The sequence below is a fragment of the Oncorhynchus tshawytscha genome, linkage group LG18 (assembly GCF_018296145.1).
Source record: "Oncorhynchus tshawytscha isolate Ot180627B linkage group LG18, Otsh_v2.0, whole genome shotgun sequence".
Taxonomy (NCBI): Eukaryota; Metazoa; Chordata; class Actinopteri; order Salmoniformes; family Salmonidae; genus Oncorhynchus; species Oncorhynchus tshawytscha.
Genome location: NC_056446.1, coordinates 36,531,471 through 36,556,820, shown reverse-complemented (window position 1 = coordinate 36,556,820; position 25,350 = coordinate 36,531,471). Strand labels below are relative to the sequence as shown.

Sequence of the window (25,350 nt, the reverse complement as noted above, 5' to 3'; positions counted from 1 at the left end):
TGATGGTCCCACGTTGAAAGTCACTGAGCTCTTCAGTAACGCCATTCTACTGCCAATGTTTGTCTATGGAGATTTTATACACCTGTCAGTAAGTGCTGCAATAGCCAAATCCATTCATTTGAAGGGGTGTCCACATACTTCTGTGTATATATAGTGTATTATTACATTTACTTTGTCAAACAACGCATGCGTTACTTTCAGAATCATATCTCTACCGGCCACGTGTTTCCGTGATCCGATCTCGAGTCGTTTCCTCATTTAGATGTCGAGCAGCGGAAAAGCCTGTTTGTCGAAATGTCATGACAGCTGCTGTCCATAGAAATGCCCTTAGAGGGCTGTTTTCCCGTCTACTGGCAGGTGTGTCCTCTATACATCATTATGGGTCCGCCTACTTGCGCTCTATAACCATAACTGGCGGCTCGAGAGAAAGATTTTCAATTAAATGATAGAGACGTTTGTAGAGACGTTTGGCTGACAGTCTACATGGCTAATTAAGTAGCCCATATGACAGCACAGCACCTTTAGACTAGCTTTAGACTAAAGCAGCTCCAACCTGAGTTAGTAAGTAGCCCATATGACAGCACAGCACCTTTAGACTAGCTTTAGACTAAAGCAGCTCCAACCTGAGTTAGTAAGTAGCCCATATGACAGCACAGCACCTTTAGACTAGCTTTAGACTAAAGCAGCTCCAACCTGAGTTAGTAAGTAGCCCATATGACAGCACAGCACCTTTAGACTAAAGCAGCTCCAACCTGAGTTAGTAAGTAGCCCATATGACAGCACAGCACCTTTAGACTAGCTTTAGACTAAAGCAGCTCCAACCTGAGTTAGTAAGTAGCCCATATGACAGCACAGCACCTTTAGACTAGCTTTAGACTAAAGCAGCTCCAACCTGAGTTAGTAAGTAGCCCATATGACAGCACAGCACCTTTAGACTAGCTTTAGACTAAAGCAGCTCCAACCTGAGTTAGTATGTAGCCTATCTTTGGTAGCGTAAGCAGCTCCCCTTTCTCCCTCCGAAAGTCCAACTAATTGTGAGATTGAGATTTTTTTAACACAAAGTAATATTGTAACGGAATGTGTTACTTTTGTCAAATGTAACTAGTAATACAACTCTTTCGAGTAACAAATCCCAACACTGCTGAACAGAGCAACATAACTATGGTGAACCTACTTCCTTATATGATTTTGCTATGTGAGATGTTTGATACTGTGGTAAGTCTTATTTTGAAGAGGGGAATGGTGAGACGGAACATGTTTTGGCCAATTGAAAAGTCTTAACGATGCTGCTAAGAGAATATACTTCAGATGTGATAGGGACTGGAGAGGAATCTACATATGGTTGCATGAATTTGAGCGATTCTTCTTTGAAATATATATTTATGGCTGAGGAGAGAATTGGGTCTAAAGATCTTGACAAACAAGAACAACAACCTCCAGCAATTCATGGTAATTCATGATCACATGCAAAACAGATGTTCTTACAAGGTGATCTGGTCTGGACTGAATTTATGATCCACAGTCTCAACAATGACAGCTTGATAACCTTCAATCATGGATGTTTCTACTGTTTTCTCAGGGGAACTCAAGTTGTTAGCGAATGTAGTCCATTTTTACATGTACCTCAACAGTGGAGAAGTATCGGGACCCAGTGGTTCAGAATGCTCATTCACATAAATGGTACATGTTAGGGAAATGGAAACTGCAGAGGAAAATGGATAGTGGATAAATACACTTAAAATGACGAAATGATCCTCTTTGTGCGTTATTTGGCATGTAGTCTTCAATGTAGTCTTTCAATTAATGTAATTACATTTAAATAGCTTTTTGCGTTGCTGTGTTGTATTGGCAAAGGCTTCATTATAGAGGGAACACCTATAGTCTTAATGTTTACGCTCCAAACCTTTATCGGGAAATCTAGTTTTGGAATGACATGTAAGGAAGACCTTTTATTTAATGTATAAAAAACACAAACGATGGTGTGTAAGCATATATACCCATGTTTATATATTATAATTGTGAAGGGATGACTTGGCAGAAATGCTGCATTGTTAATTTGTAAAGTATATTATCATGTGGGTTTCTGTTTAAAAGCATGGTTGATCTTTTGTGATTTCCTAAACTAGTGTTACTACCGCATTGTACAGTATTTATTGTGCGTTTTTTTAAAAGTCTGCTCCAACTTTGACTCTTCTAAAACCCACATGGGGCACTATTAGGACTAAGGTTGCAAAAAAATCGGACAACTTTCCCAGGTTTCTCTGAAATGCTGAGAATTTCTGGAATCAGAAATGCTGCGAGAGGAATCATCCAACCGGGATTTCTGAAGAAAAAAAAAGAAGTTGGTTAAGTTTCAGGAATGTTGCAACTCTACTACGGACAGACACCGGCGCCACGGTGACGTCACATGACAGGACCACTCCCAACAGTGACTATATCAAGTGTCTGTATATACTTTGATATTTTTATTGTATTTCAGTGAAAATATGTTGTGACAAATACAACGATGAATATAAAGACATTTTCTGGCTCGTTTGAAGGTGTCCTTATGTAACGGATATGAAACGGCTAGCTAGTTAGCGGTATTGCGCGCTAAATAGCGTTTCAATCGGTGACATACTTGCTCTGAGACCTTGAAGTAGTGGTTCCCCTTGCCCTGCAAGGGCTTTTGTGGAGCGATGGGTAACGATGCTTCGTGGGAGACTGTTGTTGTGTGCAGAGGGTCCCTGGTTTGCGCCCGGGTATGGGCGAGGGGACGGTCTAAAGTTATACTGTTACTTATTCAGTCCAGTTTACACACATTGATGTCAAATCAAAGTGTGTTTGTCACATGAACAGAATACAGCGGGTATAAAGGTACTGTGAAATTCTGACTTGTAGCTCTTCTTAAAAGTTCAGAACAAAATGTAAAAGTAGCAAAATGATTAATGTTCTGTTTCTCTGTGTGGCTGACTTCCCTCAACTCCCACTAGGCCTCTACTCATCCACTACATTACAAAAACACAACATGAGCGAACTTTGACAGGCCTGCGTTTTTACTCAGAGTAGCATCATTACCAAATGTAATGTTTTCACAAGAGCCTGATCAGTGAAGGACGCCCTCGGTATCTCTCTCAGGGTTCCAGCTAGACAGCCAAGGAGAGAAGCAGACTTTGTTTTTCCATTTTATGTACCTTAACCAGGACCATCCAGGCCCGCTGACTGATCTTACAAAGCTGAACCCATAGAGATGCTGAACCCATAGAGATGCTGCTGAACCCATAGAGATGCTGAACCCATAGAGATGCTGAACCCATAGAGATGCTGCTGAACCCATAGAGATGCTGAACCCATAGAGATGCTGCTGAACCCATAGAGATTGAATGATCCCCAGTCTTAGCACGTGTAGAGCAGCAATCTGCTTTCAATTGGAGACAAAACAGACAAACTTCCTCCATATTAGAACAGGCAGAATGTTTTGTTTGACGTGTTTATTACCCGGAGCTCCTCTATCTCCAGTGTTGGATGCAAACAAAGGGATTGGATCAAAGAGGAACTTGTCTGTCAATGTTGATTTTGTTAGGAAGAGGGGGAGGATTGGAAAATTATGGAGTAGAACATTGAGATGAGATCTACACTGGAGACAAGGTTTCTTTGAAAATAAAAGTTAATTCTGGGCCACATTAGAAGCTTCAGATGTGTATTAGTCAAGTTTATGAACTTCATTGACAAGTTCAATTTGACAGTGTGTTTCTCAAGTATAGAATCACTGATGTGTATCCCTCAAAAGGTAGTCGTAATTTGTGACTGCATCACTATGTGGATTAATAGGAATCAGGATTTATCTTTGCACCCTGATTCAATCACACATGGATATCATGTGTAATTTTACTATCATTTTACTCAAGTGTGTTCAAACTGCTTACATTATTAGATTCGCTTAAACACCATGGATCAACAGGATTCAGATGTTGACTCAATTTTCTTCATCAACGGTGTTCTACAGATGACATCAATTTGTTTTTACAGTTCAACACAGATTTGGAGAACCCGGCTGTCACGAACCTCGCCGAAGATGGTGCCTCTTCCTGTTCGGGCGGTGCTCGGCGGTCGTTGTCAACGGCCTATTAGCTGCCATCGATTCCCTTTCCGTTTGTTTTGGGTTATTGGGTAATTGGTTACACCTGTTTTGTATTAGGGTTTGTTTGTAGGTTATTTAAGGGCACTAGGCCCGCTGAGTATTTGTGCGGGCTTGTTTTTGTTACTCTGTGTTTGATGGTGTGATTTATTCATGTATTTATTCTCCTGACTATTTTGTCCTGTTGTTTGGACTGGCAACTTATATACGCCCTGTGTGTTGGCATGACTGTTTTGTTGCACTGGGGAATACATTTGAAAAGAAAGACTGAACCCTGCTCTCTGCGCCTGATTCCACCCACCACTCCTAGTTGATCGTAACAGAAGCCCGCACCAACAGAAATGGAATCAGCAGGAGCAGCGACCACCCCTCTCCCCACTATGGAGGAGCGCATCCATCACCACACAGCGGTCCTCCATCGGATTGGTACCCAGATGGACCAGATGATGGAGAGGATGGAACGATGGGAGAGGAGTGGTCTACCGACGTCTACCCCAGCTCCCCCACTGCCGACACCACCTACTCCACCTACGTCGTCCTCTGGGTCCGGCGCACTGAGTCTCTCCCCCCCCGAGGGAGTACGATGGAGCGGCGGCTGGGTGCCAGGGATTTTTGCTCTAGGCTAGAGCTCTACCTGGCTACCGTGCGTCCGGCTCCCTCGGGTGAGGAGAGTGTGAGCCTCCTCGTCTCCTGTTTAACGGGCAGGGCCCTGGACTGGGCTAACGCGGTCTGGAACAGTCCAGACTCGGCTCGGGACAACTACCTGGAGTTCACCCGCCGTTTCCGAGCTGTGTTCGATCATCCACCAGAGGGTAAAGCGGCGGGTGAGCGACTGTTCCACCTCAGACAGGATACGAGGAGCGCATAGGACTTCGCGTTGGAGTTTAGGACCCTAGCTGCTGGTGCTGGGTGGAATGACAGGGCCCTGATGGACCATTACCGGTGTAGTCTCCGGGAGGACGTCCGCCGGGAGCTAGCTTGCAGGAACACAACTCTCTCCCTGGATGAACTAATAGACATGTCTATTCGATTGGACAACCTGCTAGCTGCCCGCGGGCGTTCAGAAGGGGTCCTGTTAATTCCACCTTCCAGCTCTCCCACTCCCACTCCGATGGAGTTGGGAGGAGCTGCATCTAGGGGGATCAGAGGAGGCTCCTCCTGCTCCTATTGTGGACGGAGAGGACACACTTTGGACCGGTGTTGGAGGAGTCCCTCTGGGAGTCGAGATGGTCGGCGGAACACTCCTCGGCCACCCCAGGTGAGTAAGCACCAAACTCACCCAGAGCTCCTTGTTGGTCACATGTTTTTGTTAATTTTTTTCCCTGCGTTTTTTCCCTCTCTTCAGCATAAGGCGCTAGTCGATTCAGGTGCAGCTGGGAGTTTTATGGATCGTGGACTCGCCCGTAAATTGGGTATTCCGTTAGTGCAGATAGACCCACCTGTCCCCGTGCACTCCTTAGATAGCCGACTGTTAGGGTCAGGGCTGGTCAGAGAGGCCACGATTCCGCTGGACATGGTAACGCAGGGGAATCATAGGGAGAGGATCAGTTTCTACCTTATTGATTCACCTGGGTTTCCGGTGGTCTTGGGGGTTCCCTGGCTGGCTATTCACAATCCCCTTATTTCCTGGAAACAGGGGGCTCTTAAGGGGTGGTCAGACGAGTGTTCAGAGAGGTGTATAGGAGTTTCCATCGGTGCCACGACGGTGGAGAGTCCAGACCAGGTTTCCACCATGCGCATTCCCCCAGAATATGCCGATTTGGCTATCGCTTTTAGTAAGAAGAGGGCGACCAAATTACCACCCCATCGACGGTGGGATTGCGTGATAAACCTCCAGGAGAACGCTGCACTTCCCCGGAGTCATGTGTACCCACTGTCACAGGAGGAGACGCTGGCTATGGAAACATATGTCACGGAAGCTCTGAGACAGGGGTACATTCGGCCCTCCATGTCACCCGTCTCCTCGAGTTTCTTTTTTGTGAGGAAAAAGGAGGGAGGTCTGCGTCCGTGCATTGATTATCGAGGTCTCAATTCGATCACAGTGGGGTTTAGTTATCCGCTACCTCTCATCGCTACGGCGGTGGAATCATTCCACGGAGCGCGTTTCTTCACAAAACTGGACCTCAGGAGCGCGTATAATCTGGTGCGTATTCAGGGAGGAGACGAGTGGAAAACAGCGTTTAGTACCACATCAGGCCACTATGAGTACCTCGTCATGCCGTATGGGTTGAAGAATGCTCCAGCCGTCTTCCAATCCTTTGTAGATGAGATTTTCAGGGACTTGCACGGGCAGGGGGTGGTAGTCTATATTGATGACATCTTGATTTATTCTACCACACGCGCCGCGCATGTTTCCCTGGTGCGCAGGGTTCTTGGGCGACTGCTGGAGCATGAACTATACGTCAAGGCTGAGAAATGTGTGTTCTCCAAACCAGCCGTTTCCTTCCTGGGTTATCGCATTTCCAGCTCGGGGATGATGATGGAGTGTGACCGCGTTAACGCTGTGCGTAATTGGCCGACTCCGACCACGGTAAATGAGGTGCAGCGTTTTTTAGGGTTTGCCAATTACTATCGGAGGTTTTCCGGGGTTTTGGCCAAGTAGCGGCGCCCATTACCTCACTGCTGAAGGGGGGACCGGTGCGTTTGCGGTGGTCAGCAGAGGCTGATGGAGTCTTCAACCAGTTGAAGGCACTGTTCACTGGGGCTCCCGTGTTGGCGCATCCGGACCCTTCGTTAGCATTCATAGTGGAGGTGGATGCGTCCGAGGCTGGGGTTGGAGCCGTGCTGTCTCAGCGCTCGGGTACGCCACCGAAGCTCTGTCCCTGCGCTTCCTTTTCTAAGAAGCTGGGTCCGGCGGAGCGGAACTATGATGTGGGGGACCGGGAGTTACTAGCTATGGTAAAAGCCCTGAAGGTGTGGAGACACTGGCTAGAGGGGGCTAAACACCCTTTTCTCATCTGGACTGACCACCATAATCTGGAGTATATTCGAGCAGCGAGGAGACTGAATCCGCGTCAGGCTAGGTGGGCCATGTTCTTTACACGTTTTAGATTTACGATCTCTTACAGACCAGGTTCCCTCAACACTAAGGCCGACGCGCTGTCCCGTCTCTATGACACCGAGGACCGGTCCATCGAACCCACTCCCATCCTTCCAGCCTCTCGGCTGGTGGCCCCAGTGGTATGGGAGGTGGACGCGGACATCGAGCGGGCGTTGAGGGTTGAACCTGCGCCTACACAGTGTCCGACTGGTAGAAGTTACGTACCGCTTGGTGTCCGTGATAAGTTGATTCGGTGGGTCCACACACTACCGTCTGCGGGTCATCCGGGGATTGATAGGACGGTGCGGGGTCTTAGGGGGAAATACTGGTGGCCCACCTTAGCTAGGGATATGAGGCTCTATGTCTCTTCCTGTTCGGTATGCGCCCAGAGTAAGGCTCCTAGGCACCTTCCTAGAGGGAAGTTACAGCCCCTCCCGGTTCCACAACGGCCATGGTCCCATCTCTCGGTAGATTTCCTTACTGATCTTCCCTCATCTCAGGGGAACACTACCGTTCTGGTCGTTGTGGATCGGTTCTCTAAGTCCTGCCGTCTCCTCCCATTGCCTGGTCTCCCTATGGCCCTACAGACTGCAGAGGCTATATTTACCCACGTCTTCCGGCACTATGGGTTTCCAGAGGATATCGTCTCCGATCGGGGTCCCCAGTTCACGTCTCGGGTTTGGAAGGCGTTTATGGAGCGTCTGGGGATCTCGGTCAGCCTTACCTCTGGTTATCACCCCGAAAGTAATGGGCAGGTGGAGAGAGTAAACCAGGAAGTGGGCAGGTTTCTGAGGTCGTATTGCCAGGACCGGCCAGGAGAATGGGCGAGGTACGTCCCGTGGGCAGAGTTAGCCCAGAACTCTCTTCGGCATTCGTCCACGAATATGTCGCCATTCGAATGCGTACTGGGCTACCAGCCGGTCCTGGCTCCGTGGCATCAGAGTCAGACCGAGGCTCCTGTGGTGGAGGAGTGGGTACAGCGCTCTAGAGAGACCTGGCGGGCAGTCCAGGATTCTCTCAGGCAGGCCAGTGAACGGCAGAAGAGAGACGCTGACCGCCACCGCAGCGAGGCCCCGGTGTTCGCACCAAGGGACAGGGTCTGGCTCTCGACCCGAAACCTGCCCCTCCGCCTGCCCTGCCGGAAGCTGGGGCCGCAGTGTGTGGGGCAATTTAAAGTCCTGAGGAGGATAAACGAGGTGTGTTATAGATTGCAACTTCCCTCTTATTATCGTATTAACCCCTCGTTTCATGTGTCTCTCCTCAGGCCGGTGGTAGCTGGTCCCCTACAAGACAGTGAGGTACCGGAGGTCCCTCCACCCCCTCTGGACATCGAGGGGTCCCCGGCGTACACAGTATGAGCTATTCTGGACTCGAGACGCCGGGTGAGGGGCCTGCAGTACCTCATGGACTGGGAGGGGTACGATCCGGAGGAGAGGTGCTGGGTACCGGGGAGGGACATTTTAGATCCTTCCCTCTTGAGGGATTTCCATCGCCTCCACCCGGATCGCCCTGCGCCTCGTCCTCCGGGGGGGTACTGTCACGAACCTCGCCGAATATGGTGCCTCTTCCTGTTCGGGCGGTGCTCGTCTTCGCCGGCCTATTAGCTGCCATCGATTCCCTTTCCGTTTGTTTTGGGTTATTGGGTAATTGGTTACACCTGTTTTGTATTAGGGTTTGTTTGTAGGGTATTTAAGGGCACTAGGCCCGCTGGATATTTGTGCGGGCTTGTTTTTGTTACTCTGTGTTTGATGGTGTGATTTATTTGTGTATTTATTCTCTGGACTATTTTGTCCTGTTGTTTGGACTGGCAACTTATATACGCCCTGTGTGTTGGCGTGACTGTTTTGTTGCGCTGGGGAATAAATTTGAAAAGAAAGACTGAACCCTGCTCTCTGCGCCTGATTCCACCCACCACTCCTAGTTGATCGTAACACCGGCAGAACTAACACTTCTTAGACTGATACATTCTTTCCTATTAGTTACTATAGAAATCACAGGGACTCAGCTCTCTGTCTTAATTAAGGGCATTATCAACTGGCAGGGATGCACACGGGGAACCTATAACCATGATAGGGTTGTGGAAGCAAGATGCTACAGGTTGGGAAGGAAACATCACATCTCCATTGATTCTATGGTTCACAGACAGCATCAAGGCCATCAATCTGTTTTCAGGGTTGTTCTACTGCATAATCATGTCTGTCCATATACCCTCACAGGCAGTGGTGTAAAGTACAAGCAAAAATACTTTAAAGTACTATTTAGTAGTTTTTGGGGGTATCTGTACTTTATAATTTATATTTTTAACTGTATGACTTTTACTTCACTACATTCCTAAAGGAAATGTACTTTTTAGATAGAAACTGTCTCTAAGCTTGTCGATATCAGACCTCATGCTCCGATACCATCTGCCCGACGGTTAAGGTAGAGAACAGCACGTGGCCGGGGTGTATGGGGTCCTTGATGATACTGCGTGATGTCCTAAGGCACCGTTTCCAGTGATGTCCTGGGGGTGTAATGGTACCAGTGATGCCCTGGATTGGGGGGGGGGTATGGTTCCAGTGATGTCCTGGATGGGATGGGGGGGGGTAACAGTACCAGTGATGCCCTGGATTCCGGGGATGTCCTGGATGGGGGGGTATGGTTCTAGTGATGTCCTGGATGGGGGGGGGGCACAGATTCCGGGATGTCCTGGATGGGGGGACCAGTGATGTCCTGGATGGGATGTCCTGGATTTGGGGGAGGTGGCATGCCGGCAATGTCCTGGACAAGAGTGGTGATGGGGGCACCAGTGATGTCCTGGATGGGATGTGGATCGGGGCATGTCCCCCCCCCCTGCTTTCTTTGTTTGACATTGATTGAGAGGTTGTTGTTATGACACCACTATGACAGTTCACTTACCTCCTCCCTATAGGCTGACTCATCATTGTTGGTTATCAGGCCTACAACCGTGGTGTCGTCACCAACCCTGTATTAAGAGTCCATGTGGAGGTGTTGTTGCCAATCCTCACAGCCTGTGGTCTGCCCTTCAGGAAGTCCAGGATCCCGTTACAGAGGGTGGTATCCAGACCCAGGGCTCTGAGCTTGGAGGGAACAATAGTGTTGAATGCTGAACTGTAGTCAATGAACAGCATTCTCACATAGGTGTTCCTCTTGTCCAGATGTGTTACGACCATGTGATGGAAATGGCATCTTCCATGGTTCTGTTGGAGCGGTAGGCTAATTTGATTGGGTCTGAGAAGACAGCGGAGAATACGCCTACAAGCTGGTCAGCACACACTCTGGGTGCCAGCGGCTTCGTGAGTATTCACTATTTTGAGCGTTTTCCTCACATAAGCCTTGGATAGCGAAAGCATCTAGACGTCAAGAGCAGCGGGAGTCTTCCTGAATGGCTCAGTATTGTCTGCCTCGAAGCGAGCACAGAATGTGTTAAGTTTGGCTGGGAGGAAGGCTTCAGTGGGCACCACACAGCTGCATTGGGCACCACACAGCTCCACATGCGACGCATGTCTGAGTTGCCGAACAAGATAAAAACTAGATGAAAAGAGCCACCTACAATTCCCCACACGACAGCTTCTTGCATTGTTGCCATTCAGAATCGTAACAAAGCATGGCTTCTGGCCCCATCGAAGCAGGCGCATCTACAGTGAGTTGTACAGTTCTAAATGGACTACAAATTAGTTCTGTGTGGAATGAATCTAGACAGATCGTGACCACATTTGTTCTCAGAATAATAGATAAATAGCCACAGATGTTAATTAAGACAGAACAGAGGGGGGAGTATTTAAAAAATAATCAGCTCAAGGAAAGAACATAAGTGACTGGAGACATTTTTGGGACAGACTAACAATGTTGAATCACACAGGTAGGTGTTTTTTCCAATGAGATATGCCTATATTTGCTTAACTCAACAATGAGAAGGATACACACAATCATTTGTTCTATCATTTTCATTAGACATACAGATGTTGGTGTTAGTCATAATGATAGATACATTTCTCTATAGGTTAGTGTGTGTAACAAATAAAACTGAATAAATCAAGAGATGTCTTTAAGATACAAACAGGTTGTAAGTCATTTAATGGTATTCATTCTGTAAATACTTTCCGATAGATGACATTACACATCGTGCGTATGTATATAGACCTTTGCCAAAAGACAAAGCTAACCTAGAGCTTGATACAAACAAAGACAGATTTAATCTCAGCACCGTTTCCAACAGCACGGTTTAACACACACCATTGCTTCAAAAACCTCAAATGGTTTATCTTTCAACCCTAACTATCTCCAAACATTGAACTTGCCAAGGGTAAAAGCCTACTGATAACACACAGGATTTACACAGCTGCTTACATAGTAGGTCAGTTCACAAATCTCTCCCATTGCTGGTTAAACAATGTCATTTTACATCAAAGAACTTTTTAATATCTTTTCATTTTAAAAAACACATTTACTTAAAAAAAAAATGGGCCAGTGATTAATGACATATGAAGCTAAATGTTATTTGCTTTGTAGAAATGTAAAAAGCCTTCCTGAGATCATGTTGCTGGATATCAGCAATCACATCCTGTCTCAATAGAGCTGGGAACAGGATACGGAGCAGGCATCCCAAATTGTACCCCATTGCCTATATAGTGCACTACTTTTGACTAAGGCTGTGGTTAAAAGTTGTACACTATAGGAAAAAGAGAGCCATTCGGGACCAAGAGAGACTAACTAGATGGGCCCACCCAGCTTGAACTAAATACAATGCAGAATCAACAAAGTTTCAGTTTTACTGCTAAACAAATTCTAGACACTTTAAAATGTCAGAGATAGTTTAAAAGGAGCTTGTAGTGGTGGAATGATCACAGTGCTAGTCTCAGTTCGATACATTTCTACACTCACACACCTCAACTACAAACTGGATATTTGACTTATCACAATATTACACTTGAAATGACCCATAGGTTGTCCCATTGAAAATCAAATATATAATTTACACAAAATAAAATAAAAACAAATATACAAGCCAGCCAAAACAAAATCAGCTAATTCTGGAATGCCATATCAGATCAGAAGAATCATTGTGAGACAGTCGGCGGTAAAAAGACGCTTCCTTCAAACCAAGCAGCCGTTAGCCAGCCGTAAAGCCTGCCGTTAGCCAGCCGTAAAGCCAGCCGTTAGCCAGCCGTAAAGCCAGCCGTAAAGCCAGCCGTTAGCCAGCCGTAAAGCCAGCCGTAAAGCCTGCCGTTAGCCAGCCGTAAAGCCTGCAGTTAGCCAGCCGTAAAGCCTGCAGTTAGCCAGCCGTAAAGCCAGCCGTAAAGCCTGCTGTAAAGCCAGCCGTAAAGCCTGCCGTTAGCCAGCCGTAAAGCCTGCCGTTAGCCAGCCGTAAAGCCTGCCGTTAGCCTGCCGTAAAGCCTGCCGTTAGCCAGCCGTAAAGCCTGCCGTTAGCCAGCCGTAAAGCCTGTCGTTTCAGTGAGGCTACATCATCTTTGCATTTCCAATGCCCATCAGTAGTACTAGCACTGAAGACATGTCAGTTTTTAAAACACAGGTACTCTGGAACAGGGTTGGGGGTCAATTCCATTACAAATCAAGTCAATTCTAATAGTTTTCTGAATTTCCATAAACATTTCCAAACTGAAATTCCATGAAATTTAACTTCCTGAAATGGCTGACTTTAAATTGAATTTAGAAGAACTGCTGTAGAACAAAGAGCTGCAACCCACAGAGATACTATATTAGAAACATCTTCCCCAAAACAAGGCAGATTGAAATACTATAGGGAATTTGCAATAAATAGAAAAACGTCCTGTATTAAACCTCATAAGGCATTATACATGGCATTATAATGCATTATACATAGCTCATAAGGCATTATAATGCATTATACATAGCTCATAAGGCATCATAATGCATTATACATAGCTCATAAGGCATCATAATGCATTATACATAGCTCATAAGGCATCATAATACATTATACATAGCTCATAAGGCATTATAATGCATTATACATAGCTCATAAGGCATTATAATGCATTATGGATGCACTTATAATACAATATACATAGCTCATAAGGCATTATAATGCATTATACATAGCTCATAAGGCATTATAATGCATTATACATAGCTCATAAGGCATTATAATGCATTATACATAGCTCATAAGGCATCATAATGCATTATGGATGCACTTATAATACCTTATAAAGAGGGTATCCATAGGAAGGGTTTTCCGAATAAGGACATATCTGTACATCAGAGAAGCAATGGTTAGGATGCAGCATGGTCATACGTACAGATAGACAGTGTGGTTACATTACACCCAGTGTGTCATTGTTCAGGAAGAAGACATCAACGCTGGGTTGTTTAATAATAGAATAAGCACTTAGGTTCAGATATACAGTTAGATATTCACATGACATGTGTCTTCAGTAACAGGCAGTTTCCCGCACACAGATGAAGGCAAGAATTTCCATTGAAATATATGTATTTTCTATTCCAGGAAGCTGATACTAAGAAACACAAAACACGACCTGGCTCTCATTTATCCTGTAGCAGTATTAGAGAATCTTCATTCATGGATACGTTAAAGACTCTGTTCAAAATGTTTAAGACATATGAGTTCAAGTTATTCCAGCACAGGTGTAAAGAACACTAAATATTAAAGGCTGAAAAAGATAGAAAATAAAACATTCACAACATGGTCGGCTCTTCAAAGGGATTCCCCCCCTACTATTCTAAATATCTCAACGGATCTTTTTGGAACAAAGTCGTGTTCATTAGGCACAAAATGGAACAAAACTAACTGAAACTGGGAGGGACTACCAGGGCTTGTCCAATAAGAAATGCTTGTTTTGGCAGAGACGTGCCCTAATGAACATGAGCCAGGTGTGATACGTAGATTGCAGAGAGAGCTAGGACTACTCATGGAAAGCAGCTCTGTGATTGGTGACTAGCTACGATGTTAAGTCAAAGAAGATTTCACATGTTAATTTACAGTATAAACAGTAGATAATGTACAATACATATATTTGGTTAGAGAAAGGACCCAGTGACAATATTCAAGTATAAAACACTGATTAGAGTGGAAAGGTTTAAGTTAAATAAAAAAATTTAAAATAAGGTTGACACTTGATGTACCCCATGTGATATGAAGGCCTATATTTAGGTGGGGATGGGGTATTTTACCCATATCAACAGTGCTCTACTAACGTAAGGAATGATATATATTATTTATTTACTTTGTCTGTTATATAACTCCTGCCAGTAACCAACCATTGGTATAACCAAACAAGTGGTACTGTATATTTTAATATTAAAACCTATCTTAAAAGCTGAAAATACATTTAAGAACCGCAGCAGGTAGCCTACTGGTTTAAAGTGTTGGGCCTGTAAGCTAAAGGTAGCTGGTTCAAATCCCTGAGCCGAATCGGTGAAAAAGCTGTCAATGTGCCGTTGAGCAAGGTGCTCCAGTAAGTGGCTCTGGATAAGAGAGTCTTCTAAATTACTACAATGTCAATGTGATCTTGTTATTATTGCATTGGAAGACCCCATAATGCACAAAGACATATTTAAGACTCAACATTAAGGTACAAACTCAAAAAAATGAAGTCACAATAAGTTAAGATGCATTAAGAAAACCGTCTGGGCACATGGTGACTGTTCAGACCTGGTGAAGTTTCACTTAGGTACAGATCTAGGATCAGCTTTCCATCCCCAATCCTAACATTAACTATTAGTGGGGAAAAATACTACACTGACAAGATCAGCATCTAGAGGCAACTTGACCCTACACCAGTGTAGGCAATTTCAGTTAGTTACATGACAGAAGGCTTGATGTGGCTGGGCTCCTGGAGCAGACTCTCCTCAGAGGACCATGAACCCAGGGAGGAGGGGAGATGAGGACGTCTCTGGTGTCTAGAATACTTCAGCTGTAATATATATCCTACCTCACTGATGGCCTCCAACGCCTGGGGAAGACAAGAGAGAAGACTAAACAACAAGTGGAGAAATGAGAAGCTACTCAACATCAACAACAGTATGAGAGAGAGCTGGATGGATTCCATTTGGTCTCAGAAGCAGAATCCTCTACTGTGGAGAAATGAGAAGCTATACAACATCAAGATCAACAGCAGAATGTTGAGCATAAGAAGCAGGAGTATTTCCTGCTGACCCAAGAGATTGAGATGGGGGGGGGGGTGTTTCTTACAGCATTGTGAGGGTTGCTGAACCCTGAAATTCACCTGATGAAACTGTTAGTGAAGATAAATGGGGGCCATTTGCGTAAGGGTGAACAAAGAATACACAACTAGAGCTAAAACTACACCACATACCTCAGGAGACGTTATCTGCCCTGCAATACCATCGGTCCGCAACCCCCTTGGAAACAATCTTTCTCCACTTTCTCTGTTTCATACCTCCTCTGAACTTTGTAAAGAGAGGAAAAAGTGTCTTCATACATTTCAACAAGTGAAGCGGACTATTAAAAACAGTGTTGACCCACTCATCAAAAAGATGGACTGTCCTTGGTCAGACAACACTCCTTAAAGACAAGTGTCTGAGCTCGCTGATCCACCATAGTAATGGCTTGTGCTGTCATCCTTCCAAGTCTCCCACCCACACCTGGGTTCAAACAATAGGTGTTCTCCCAAAACATGTTGTAGACGTGATTGAACCTGCCTGGGTGTACCAAGACGGGCAGGGTTGGTAATTATGGGACGATTGTTGGTTCCATTGCACCAGGCAAACTCCATTGAGCCCAGTTTAAGTATTTGAAAGGAAAATATTTTCTGAACCCTCTCACCCTCTCTAATAAAGCACATATTGAAATGCCTTTTCTGTCTTATACACCAGCAGCACATCAGCCATGAAAGTCAGAAGCCAGGCTTGACTGACTCAACACTAGGAAGTGTCAGTCAGTCCCACTGCTTTGAAGAGATGTGGAGGGATTCTTTCAGCTATTAAAAGGGATGATGCTGTCTTCACCATACAATCTAACCACTGATATACAACTTACCAACCGTAACCATTCCCATCAATTGAACTGGACCCAATTCTAGGACCACAGAGACTTGAGGTGCATCTCAATACTCAAATGCAGCTTCTTCTCCTTCCATCCCATACTAACATCTCAGAGAGTTGAATAGAATATAACTAGTGATGAACACAAACCCTATTGAGTGACAGACAGACAAAATATCCTATTGAGTGACACAGACAAAATATCCTACTGAGTGAGAGAGAGACAAAATATTCTATTGAGAGAGAGACAAAATATCCTATTGAGTGACACAGACAAAATATCCTACTGAGTGAGAGAGAGACAAAATATTCTATTGAGAGAGAGACAAAATATCCTATTGAGTGAGAGAGACAAAATATCCTATTGAGTGAGAGAGAGAGACAAAATATCCTATTGAGTGAGAGACAAAATATCCTATTGAGTGAGAGACAAAATATCCTATTGAGTGAGAGACAAAATATCCTATTGAGTGAGAGAGAGAGAGACAAAATATCCTATTGAGTGACAGACAGACAAAATATCCTATTGAGTGACAGACAGACAAAATATCCTATTGAGTGACAGACAGACAAGATGCAGGATAGAGATGACGCCATGACGGGGGGGGGAGTCCTTTGACTCTAGTCCGTGATTGGTTGTCTCACCGTGTCCAAAATATCTCTGGTGTGGGCAGCAGACACACAGAACCTGGCCCTGGACTCTATGATGGGCGTGGCCGGAAAGCCAACCACCACCGTCCCAATGTTCCTCTTCAACATCTCCCTACCGAACGCCCTGAGAGAAAACCAATCACAGAGCGGGGTTAGAGAACATGTGACCAATGTGTGAACAATCTGCTTATTCTGTGACTGACTGAGGAATGCCATGTTGATCGTGTCAAAGGAAAGTGAACAGAAACAACCTGATCATGTTCACCGTGGTTATTTAGTCTAAAACTGTGTGAGTTGACCAAGGTGTTACGCGGCAGACTGATAAAACCTAGTCTCTCTTTGTTTGTGTTCTGGTAAACATCTCTAACTAGCCATTACCAGACCTACCCTATCTTGGCAGGCATGTAGAGCATCATGGGTACAACAGGAGAGTCATCGTTGCCATAGATGATGAAGCCCATCTCTCTGAGTTTCCTCCTGAAATATGTAGTGTTCTCTGACAGCTGCCTCAGACGAACCACACCTGGAAACACAATGAAACCATTCCCTATTTAATCCCCTGTAAACCCATTAGTAAAAACCTGTTAAACCATTTGTGATTACAACCATTAACCAGTAAAACATTTAAAACAGGTAAACCACACCCTTTAAAGGACTATTGGTCACACCCTCTATTCCAGACCCTCCCCTTGTCACCTGATGGGTTTGTTACTACTCCATTGTCAATCCCATGAGGAGCTGGCAAGAGAGCAGAACCAGGCTGGCACGCAGGCAACCTCTCTTAGGCCTTAGAGCCTAGTACCTGCCTGTTCACTAGGCCTGGGTAATGGGTGACTTCAGCAACATGAGAAAAAAGCTCCAGACCAGCATCTGCCATTTCATTTTGAGAGACAGAAACATACAGCTTCAAAAGGTACCCAAGACACAACAAGTGTGATATTCAATTCACACAGACTTTTATTTTTTTCTTGAGCCCAGGAATTCAAAACCAAAACTGCGAGAACTGAAGAGTGATATAAGCTGAAAAAAAGAGGGGTTTTCTCAGGAGGGATTGTTTTCCACTTGTTTCACATTCCTTTTAAATTGATGTCCTGACTGTTCCCCGTCCCTTCCAGAGATGAAATATGTAACTGTTCCCCGTCCCTTCCAGAGATGAAATATGTAACTGTTCCCCGTCCCACCCAGAGATGAAATATGTAACTGTTCCCCGTCCCACCCAGAGATGAAATATGTAACTGTTCCCCGTCCCACCCAGAGATGAAATATGTAACTGTTCCCCGTCCCTTCCAGAGATGAAATATGTAACTGTTCCCCGTCCCTTCCAGAGATGAAATATGTAACTGTTCCCCGTCCCTTCCAGAGATGAAATATGTAACTGTTCCCGTCCCACCCAGAGATGAAATATGTAACTGTTCCCCGTCCCACCCAGAGATGAAATATGTAACTGTTCCCCGTCCCTTCCAGAGATGAAATATGTAATAAACTGTTCCCCGTCCCACCCAGAGATGAAATATGTAACTGTTCCCCATCCCTTCCAGAGATTAAATGTAATAAACTGTTCCCCGTCCCTTCCAGAGATGAAATATGTAACTGTTCCCCGTCCCTTCCAGAGATTAAATGTAATAAACTGTTCCCCGTCCCACCCAGAGATGAAATATGTAATACTGTTCCCCGTCCCACCCAGAGATGAAATATGTAATACTGTTCCCCGTCCCTTCCAGAGATGAAATATGTAACTGTTCCCCGTCCCACCCAGAGATGAAATATGTAACTGTTCCCCGTCCCTTCCAGAGATTAAATGTAATAAACTGTTCCCCGTCCCACCCAGAGATGAAATATGTAACTGTTCCCCATCCCTTCCAGAGATTAAATGTAATAAACTGTTCCCCGTCTGTTCCCGTCCCTTCCAGAGATGAAATATGTAACTGTTCCCGTCCCACCCAGAGATGAAATATGTAACTGTTCCCCGTCCCTTCCAGAGATTAAATGTAATAAACTGTTCCCCGTCCCTTCCAGAGATGAAATATGTAACTGTTCCCCATCCCTTCCAGAGATTAAATGTAATAAACTGTTCCCCGTCCCTTCCAGAGATGAAATATGTAATACTGTTCCCCGTCCCACCCAGAGATGAAATATGTAATACTGTTCCCCGTCCCACCCAGAGATGAAATATGTAACTGTTCCCCATCCCTTCCAGAGATGAAATATGTAACTGTTCCCCGTCCCTTCCAGAGATGAAATATGTAACTGTTCCCCATCCCTTCCAGAGATTAAATGTAATAAACTGTTCCCCGTCCCTTCCAGAGATGAAATATGTAATAAACTGTTCCCCGTCCCACCCAGAGATGAAATATGTAATACTGTTCCCCGTCCCACCCAGAGATGAAATATGTAATACTGTTCCCCGTCACACCCAGAGATGAAATATGTAATACTGTTCCCCGTCCCACCCAGGGATGAAATATGTAACACTGTTCCCCGTCCCACCCAGAGATGAAATATGTAATACTGTTCCCCGTCCCACCCAGAGATGAAATATGTAACACTGTTCCCCGTCCCACCCAGAGATGAAATATGTAACACTGTTCCCCGTCCCACCCAGAGATTAAATATGTAACACTGTTCCCCGTCCCTTCCAGAGATGAAATATGTAACTGTTCCCCGTCCCTTCCAGAGATGAAATATGTAACTGTTCCCCGTCCCTTCCAGAGATGAAATATGTAACTGTTCCCCGTCCCTTCCAGAGATGAAATATGTAACTGTTCCCCGTCCCTTCCAGAGATGAAATATGTAACACTGTTCCCCGTCCCACCCAGAGATGAAATATGTAACTGTTCCCCGTCCCACCCAGAGATGAAATATGTAACTGTTCCCGTCCCTTCCAGAGATGAAATATGTAACTGTTCCCCGTCCCACCCAGAGATGAAATATGTAACTGTTCCCCGTCCATTCCAGAGATGAAATATGTAACTGTTCCCCGTCCCTTCCAGAGATTAAATGTAATAAACTGTTCCCGTCCCTTCCAGAGATGAAATATGTAATAAACTGTTCCCCGTCCCACCCAGAGATGAAATATGTAACACTGTTCCCCGTCCCACCCAGAGATGAAATATGTAACACTGTTCCCCGTCCCACCCAGAGATGAAATATGTAAACTGTTCCCCGTCCCTCCCAGAGATGAAATATGTAACACTGTTCCCCGTCCCACCCAGAGATGAAATATGTAACACTGTTCCCCGTCCCACCCAGAGATGAAATATGTAACTGTTCCCCGTCCCACCCAGAGATGAAATATGTAACACTGTTCCCCGTCCCACCCAGAGATGAAATATGTAACTGTTCCCCGTCCCTTCCAGAGATGAAATATGTAATAAACTGTTCCCCGTCCCACCCAGAGATGAAATATGTAATAAACTGTTCCTCGTCCCACCCAGGGATGAAATATGTAATACTGTTCCCCGTCCCACCCAGAGATGAAATATGTAATACTGTTCCCCGTCCCACCCAGAGATTAAATGTAATAAACTGTTCCCCGTCCCACCCAGAGATGAAATATGTAATACTGTTCCCCGTCCCACCCAGAGATGAAAATGTAATAAACTGTTCCCCGTCCCACCCAGAGATGAAATATGTAACACTGTTCTCCGTCCCACCCAGAGATGAAATATGTAATACTGTTCCCGTCCCACCCAGAGATGAAATATGTAATACTGTTCCCCATCCCACCCAGAGATGAAATATGTAATACTGTTCCCCGTCCCACCCAGAGATGAAATATGTAACACTGTTCCCCGTCCCACCCAGAGATGAAATATGTAACTGTTCCCCGTCCCTTCCAGAGATTAAATGTAATAAACTGTTCCCCGTCCCACCCAGAGATGAAATATGTAATACTGTTCCCCGTCCCACCCAGAGATGAAATATGTAATACTGTTCCCCGTCCCACCCAGAGATGAAATATGTAATAAACTGTTCCCCGTCCCACCCAGAGATGAAATATGTAATAAACTGTTCCCCGTCCCACCCAGAGATGAAATATGTAACACTGTTCCCCGTCCCACCCAGGGATGAAATATGTAATAAACTGTTCCCCCCGTCCCACCCAGAGATGAAATATGTAACACTGTTCCCCATCCCACCCAGAGATGAAATATGTAACACTGTTCCCCGTCGCACCCAGAGATGAAATATGTAATAAACTGTTCCTCATCCCACCCAGAGATGAAATATGTAATAGTGTTCCCCGTCCCACCCAGAGATGAAATATGTAACACTGTTCCCCGTCCCACCCAGAGATGAAATATGTAATAAACTGTTCCCCGTCCCACCCAGGGATGAAATATGTAACACTGTTCCCCGTCCCACCCAGAGATGAAATATGAAACACTGTTCCCCGTCCCACCCAGAGATGAAATATGTAACACTGTTCCCCGTCCCACCCAGAGATGAAATATGTAACACTGTTCCCCGTCCCACCCAGAGATGAAATATGTAATACTGTTCCCCGTCCCACCCAGAGATGAAATATGTAATACTGTTCCCCGTCCCACCCAGAGATGAAATATGTAATACTGTTCCCCGTCCCACCCAGAGATGAAATATGTAATACTGTTCCCCGTCCCACCCAGAGATGAAATATGTAATACTGTTCCCCGTCCCACCCAGAGATGAAATATGTAACACTGTTCCCCAGAGATGAAATATGTAACACTGTTCCCACCCAGAGATGAAATATGTAATACTGTTCCCCGTCCCACCCAGAGATGAAATATGTAATAAACTGTTCCCCGTCCCACCCAGAGATGAAATATGTAATACTGTTCCCCGTCCCACCCAGAGATGAAATATGTAATAAACTGTTCCCCGTCCCACCCAGAGATGAAATATGTAATACTGTTCCCCGTCCCACCCAGAGATGAAATATGTAATACTGTTCCCCATCCCACCCAGAGATGAAATATGTAATACTGTTCCCCGTCCCACCCAGAGATGAAATATGTAATACTGTTCCCCGTCCCACCCAGAGATGAAATATGTAATACTGTTCCCCATCCCACCCAGAGATGAAATATGTAATACTGTTCCCCGTCCCACCCAGAGATGAAATATGTAATAAACTGTTCCCCGTCCCACCCAGAGATGAAATATGTAACACTGTTCCCCGTCCCACCCAGAGATGAAATATGTAATACTGTTCCCCGTCCCACCCAGAGATGAAATATGTAATACTGTTCCCCGTCCCACCCAGAGATGAAATATGTACTGTTCCCCGTCCCACCCAGAGATAAAATATGTAATACTGTTCCCCGTCCCACCCAGAGATGAAATATGTAACACTGTTCCCCGTCCCACCCAGAGATGAAATATGTAACACTGTTCCCCGTCCCACCCAGAGATGAAATATGTAACACTGTTCCCCCGTCCCACCCAGAGATGAAATATGTAACACTGTTCCCCGTCCCACCCAGAGATGAAATATGTAATACTGTTCCCCGTCCCACCCAGAGATGAAATATGTAATAAACTGTTCCCGTCCCACCCAGAGATGAAATATGTAATACTGTTCCCCGTCCCACCCAGAGATGAAATATGTAATACTGTTCCCGTCCCCAGAGATGAAATATGTAATAAACTGTTCCCCGTCCCACCCAGAGATGAAATATGTAATACTGTTCCCCGTCCCACCCAGAGATGAAATATGTAATAAACTGTTCCCCGTCCCACCCAGAGATGAAATATGTAATACTGTTCCCCGTCCCACCCAGAGATGAAATATGTAATAAACTGTTCCCCGTCCCACCCAGAGATGAAATATGTAAAACTGTTCCCCGTCCCACCCAGAGATGAAATATGTAATAAACTGTTCCCCGTCCCACCCAGAGATGAAATATGTAATAAACTGTTCCCCGTCCCACCCAGAGATGAAATATGTAATACTGTTCCCCATCCCACCCAGAGATGAAATATGTAAACTGTTCCCCGTCCCACCCAGAGATGAAATATGTAATACTGTTCCCCATCCCACCCAGAGATGAAATATGTAATAAACTGTTCCCCGTCCCACCCAGAGATGAAATATGTAACACTGTTCCCCGTCCCACCCAGAGATGAAATATGTAATACTGTTCCCCGTCCCACCCAGAGATGAAATATGTAATACTGTTCCCCGTCACACCCAGAGATGAAATATGTAATAAACTGTTCCCCGTCCCACCCAGAGATGAAATATGTAATACTGTTCCCCGTCCCACCCAGAGATGAAATATGTAATACTGTTCCCCGTCCCACCCAGAGATGAAATATGTAATACTGTTCCCCATCCCACCCAGAGATGAAATATGTAATACTGTTCCCCGTCCCACCCAGAGATGAAATAGTGGTGCAGAGACATCAGTTCTGTACTTTGTCCCAATCCACTGGTACAGGATCAGATATGTTTTCATCCTCCAGTGGTTACTGTTAAGGTTGACTATAGGGTCATCTGACCCAATATCTGTGGTTATTTGCAACTATCTAGGTAGGAACAGGGGGAACCTCCCTGTCAGAATAACATAATCCTGGAGTGACCCGGACCCTCGCTGGGTTTAGCTGTGTGTGTGTGTGTGTGTGTGTGAGCATAGTGAACTCCTGAGAGAACTCTAATCCACAGTGGCACGTCGCTTTGTACACAGATGGAAGCCACACACACACACACAGGAGCTCAGACAGACAGACATCTGAAAGCCATGAAGCCATGTGGGGAAAGTCTATACTACCAGTTCACAGACTTCAATCACTCAGAGCCCTTAGGGAAGCAGGGGACTGACTGGAGGTTTTAACCCAGCCTGATGCTAACGAGAGGGGGATACATACACTCTGGATGGGCTGAGCTGGTTCCAGATGTTTGCTGTACAGTGTGTGTCGGAGTGACCGTCAACTCCACTGCACCTGATGACAGCACTCAGGTTGAAGAGAGGAGATTGTGTTCTACAGATGGACCAGACAGGAGACCCAACTTTCACTAGTTTAAGTACAGTTCAACCAGAGGACTCAACAGCTATGGAATTTTATATTCGTATTAAGTTTTAGTTTGGAAGAATCCACACACAGCTAATTGTATTTTAAGGGCATATTTTTTTATCAACGTAAACTGTGTTTTTCCTTCAGTTTTTCAGTGAGCAAGAATCAATGAATTTAGTCAGAAGTCAGTAATGCTTTCCAGGTCTGTACTGCCACCTTGTGGTTACTGGTGGTAATGACACTGTGCTGTACCAGGCACAGCCTAACGCAAGTGAAAACCTTGTGTATAGCCATCAACAACCCTTTGGAGCAGATTCAACTCCTGATGATTAAGTATTGATGATGGAATCAGGTTTTACAGTGTCAGTGCCACTACCATAGTTAATGTTCAGCAGTAGTTGAGGTAGATACAGTGCATTCAGAAAGTATTCAGACCCCTTGACTTATTCCACATTTTGTTATGTTACAGCCTTGTTCTAAAATCGATTAACCCCCCCCCCCACAGACCAATCTACACACAATACCCCATAATGACAAAGCAAAAAAGATGGACATTTTTGCTAATTTATTATAAATAAAAAAAATGTAAATATCACATTTACATAAGTATTCAGACTATTTACTCAGTACTTTGTTGAAGCACCTTTGGCAGCGATTACAGCCTCGGGTCTTCTGGGGCACACCTGTATTTGGGGAGTTTCTCCTATTATTCTCTGCAGATCCTCTCAAGCTCTGTCAGGTTGGTTGGGGAGCGTCGCTGCCCAGCCATTTTCAGGTCTCTCCAGAGTTCTTCGATCGGGTTCAAGTCTGGACTCTGGCTGGGCCACTCAAGGATATTCAGATACTTGTCCCGAAGCCACTCCTGCATTGCCTTGCTGTGTACTTAGGGTTGTTGTCCTGTTGGAAGGTGAACCTTCACCCCAGTCTGAGGTCCTGAGCGCTCTGAAGCAGGTTTTCATCAAGGATCTCTGCACTTTTCTCTGTTCATCTTTCCCTTGATCCTGACTGATCTCCCAGTCCCTGCCACTGAAAAATATCCCCACAGCCTGATGCTGCCACCATCATGCTTCACCGTAGGGATGGTGCCAGGTTTCCTCCAGATGTGATGCTGCCACCACCATGTTTCACCGTAGGGATGGTGCCAGGTTTCCTCCAGATGTGATGCTGCCACCACCATGCTTCACCGTAGGGATGGTGCCAGGTTTCCTCCAGATGTGATGCTGCCACCACCATGCTTCACCGTAGGGATGGTGCCAGGTTTCCTCCAGATGTGATGCTGCCACCACCATGCTTCACCGTAGGGATGGTGCCAGGTTTCCTCCAGATGTGATGCTGCCACCACCATGCTTCACCGTAGGGATGGTGCCAGGTTTCCTCCAGACGTGACGCTTGGCATTCAGGCCAAAGATTTCAATCTTGGTTTCATCAGACCAGAGAATCTTGTTTCTCTTGGTCTGAGAGTCTTTATGTCACAATTGGCAAACTCCAAGTGGGCTGTCATGTGCCTTTTAGTGAGGAGTGGCTTCCCTCTGGC

At 45.5% G+C, this 25,350-nt stretch overlaps 1 protein-coding gene across 1 annotated transcript in view; it reads right to left on the bottom strand.

Moving 5' to 3' along the window:
* Nucleotides 1–13,496: 13,496 nt before the first annotated feature.
* LOC112235781 (serine palmitoyltransferase 2-like) overlaps nucleotides 13,497–25,350 on the bottom strand; it is a 39,458-nt gene continuing 27,604 nt past the window's right edge. The window contains exons 10-12 of the mRNA XM_042300993.1: nucleotides 17,205–17,340; nucleotides 16,812–16,941; nucleotides 13,497–15,115 (exon numbers count right to left, since the gene is read on the bottom strand). Of these exons, the coding sequence (XP_042156927.1) occupies nucleotides 14,963–15,115; nucleotides 16,812–16,941; nucleotides 17,205–17,340 (419 nt within the window). The 3' untranslated portion in view covers nucleotides 13,497–14,962. The remainder of the gene's footprint in view (nucleotides 15,116–16,811; nucleotides 16,942–17,204; nucleotides 17,341–25,350) is intronic.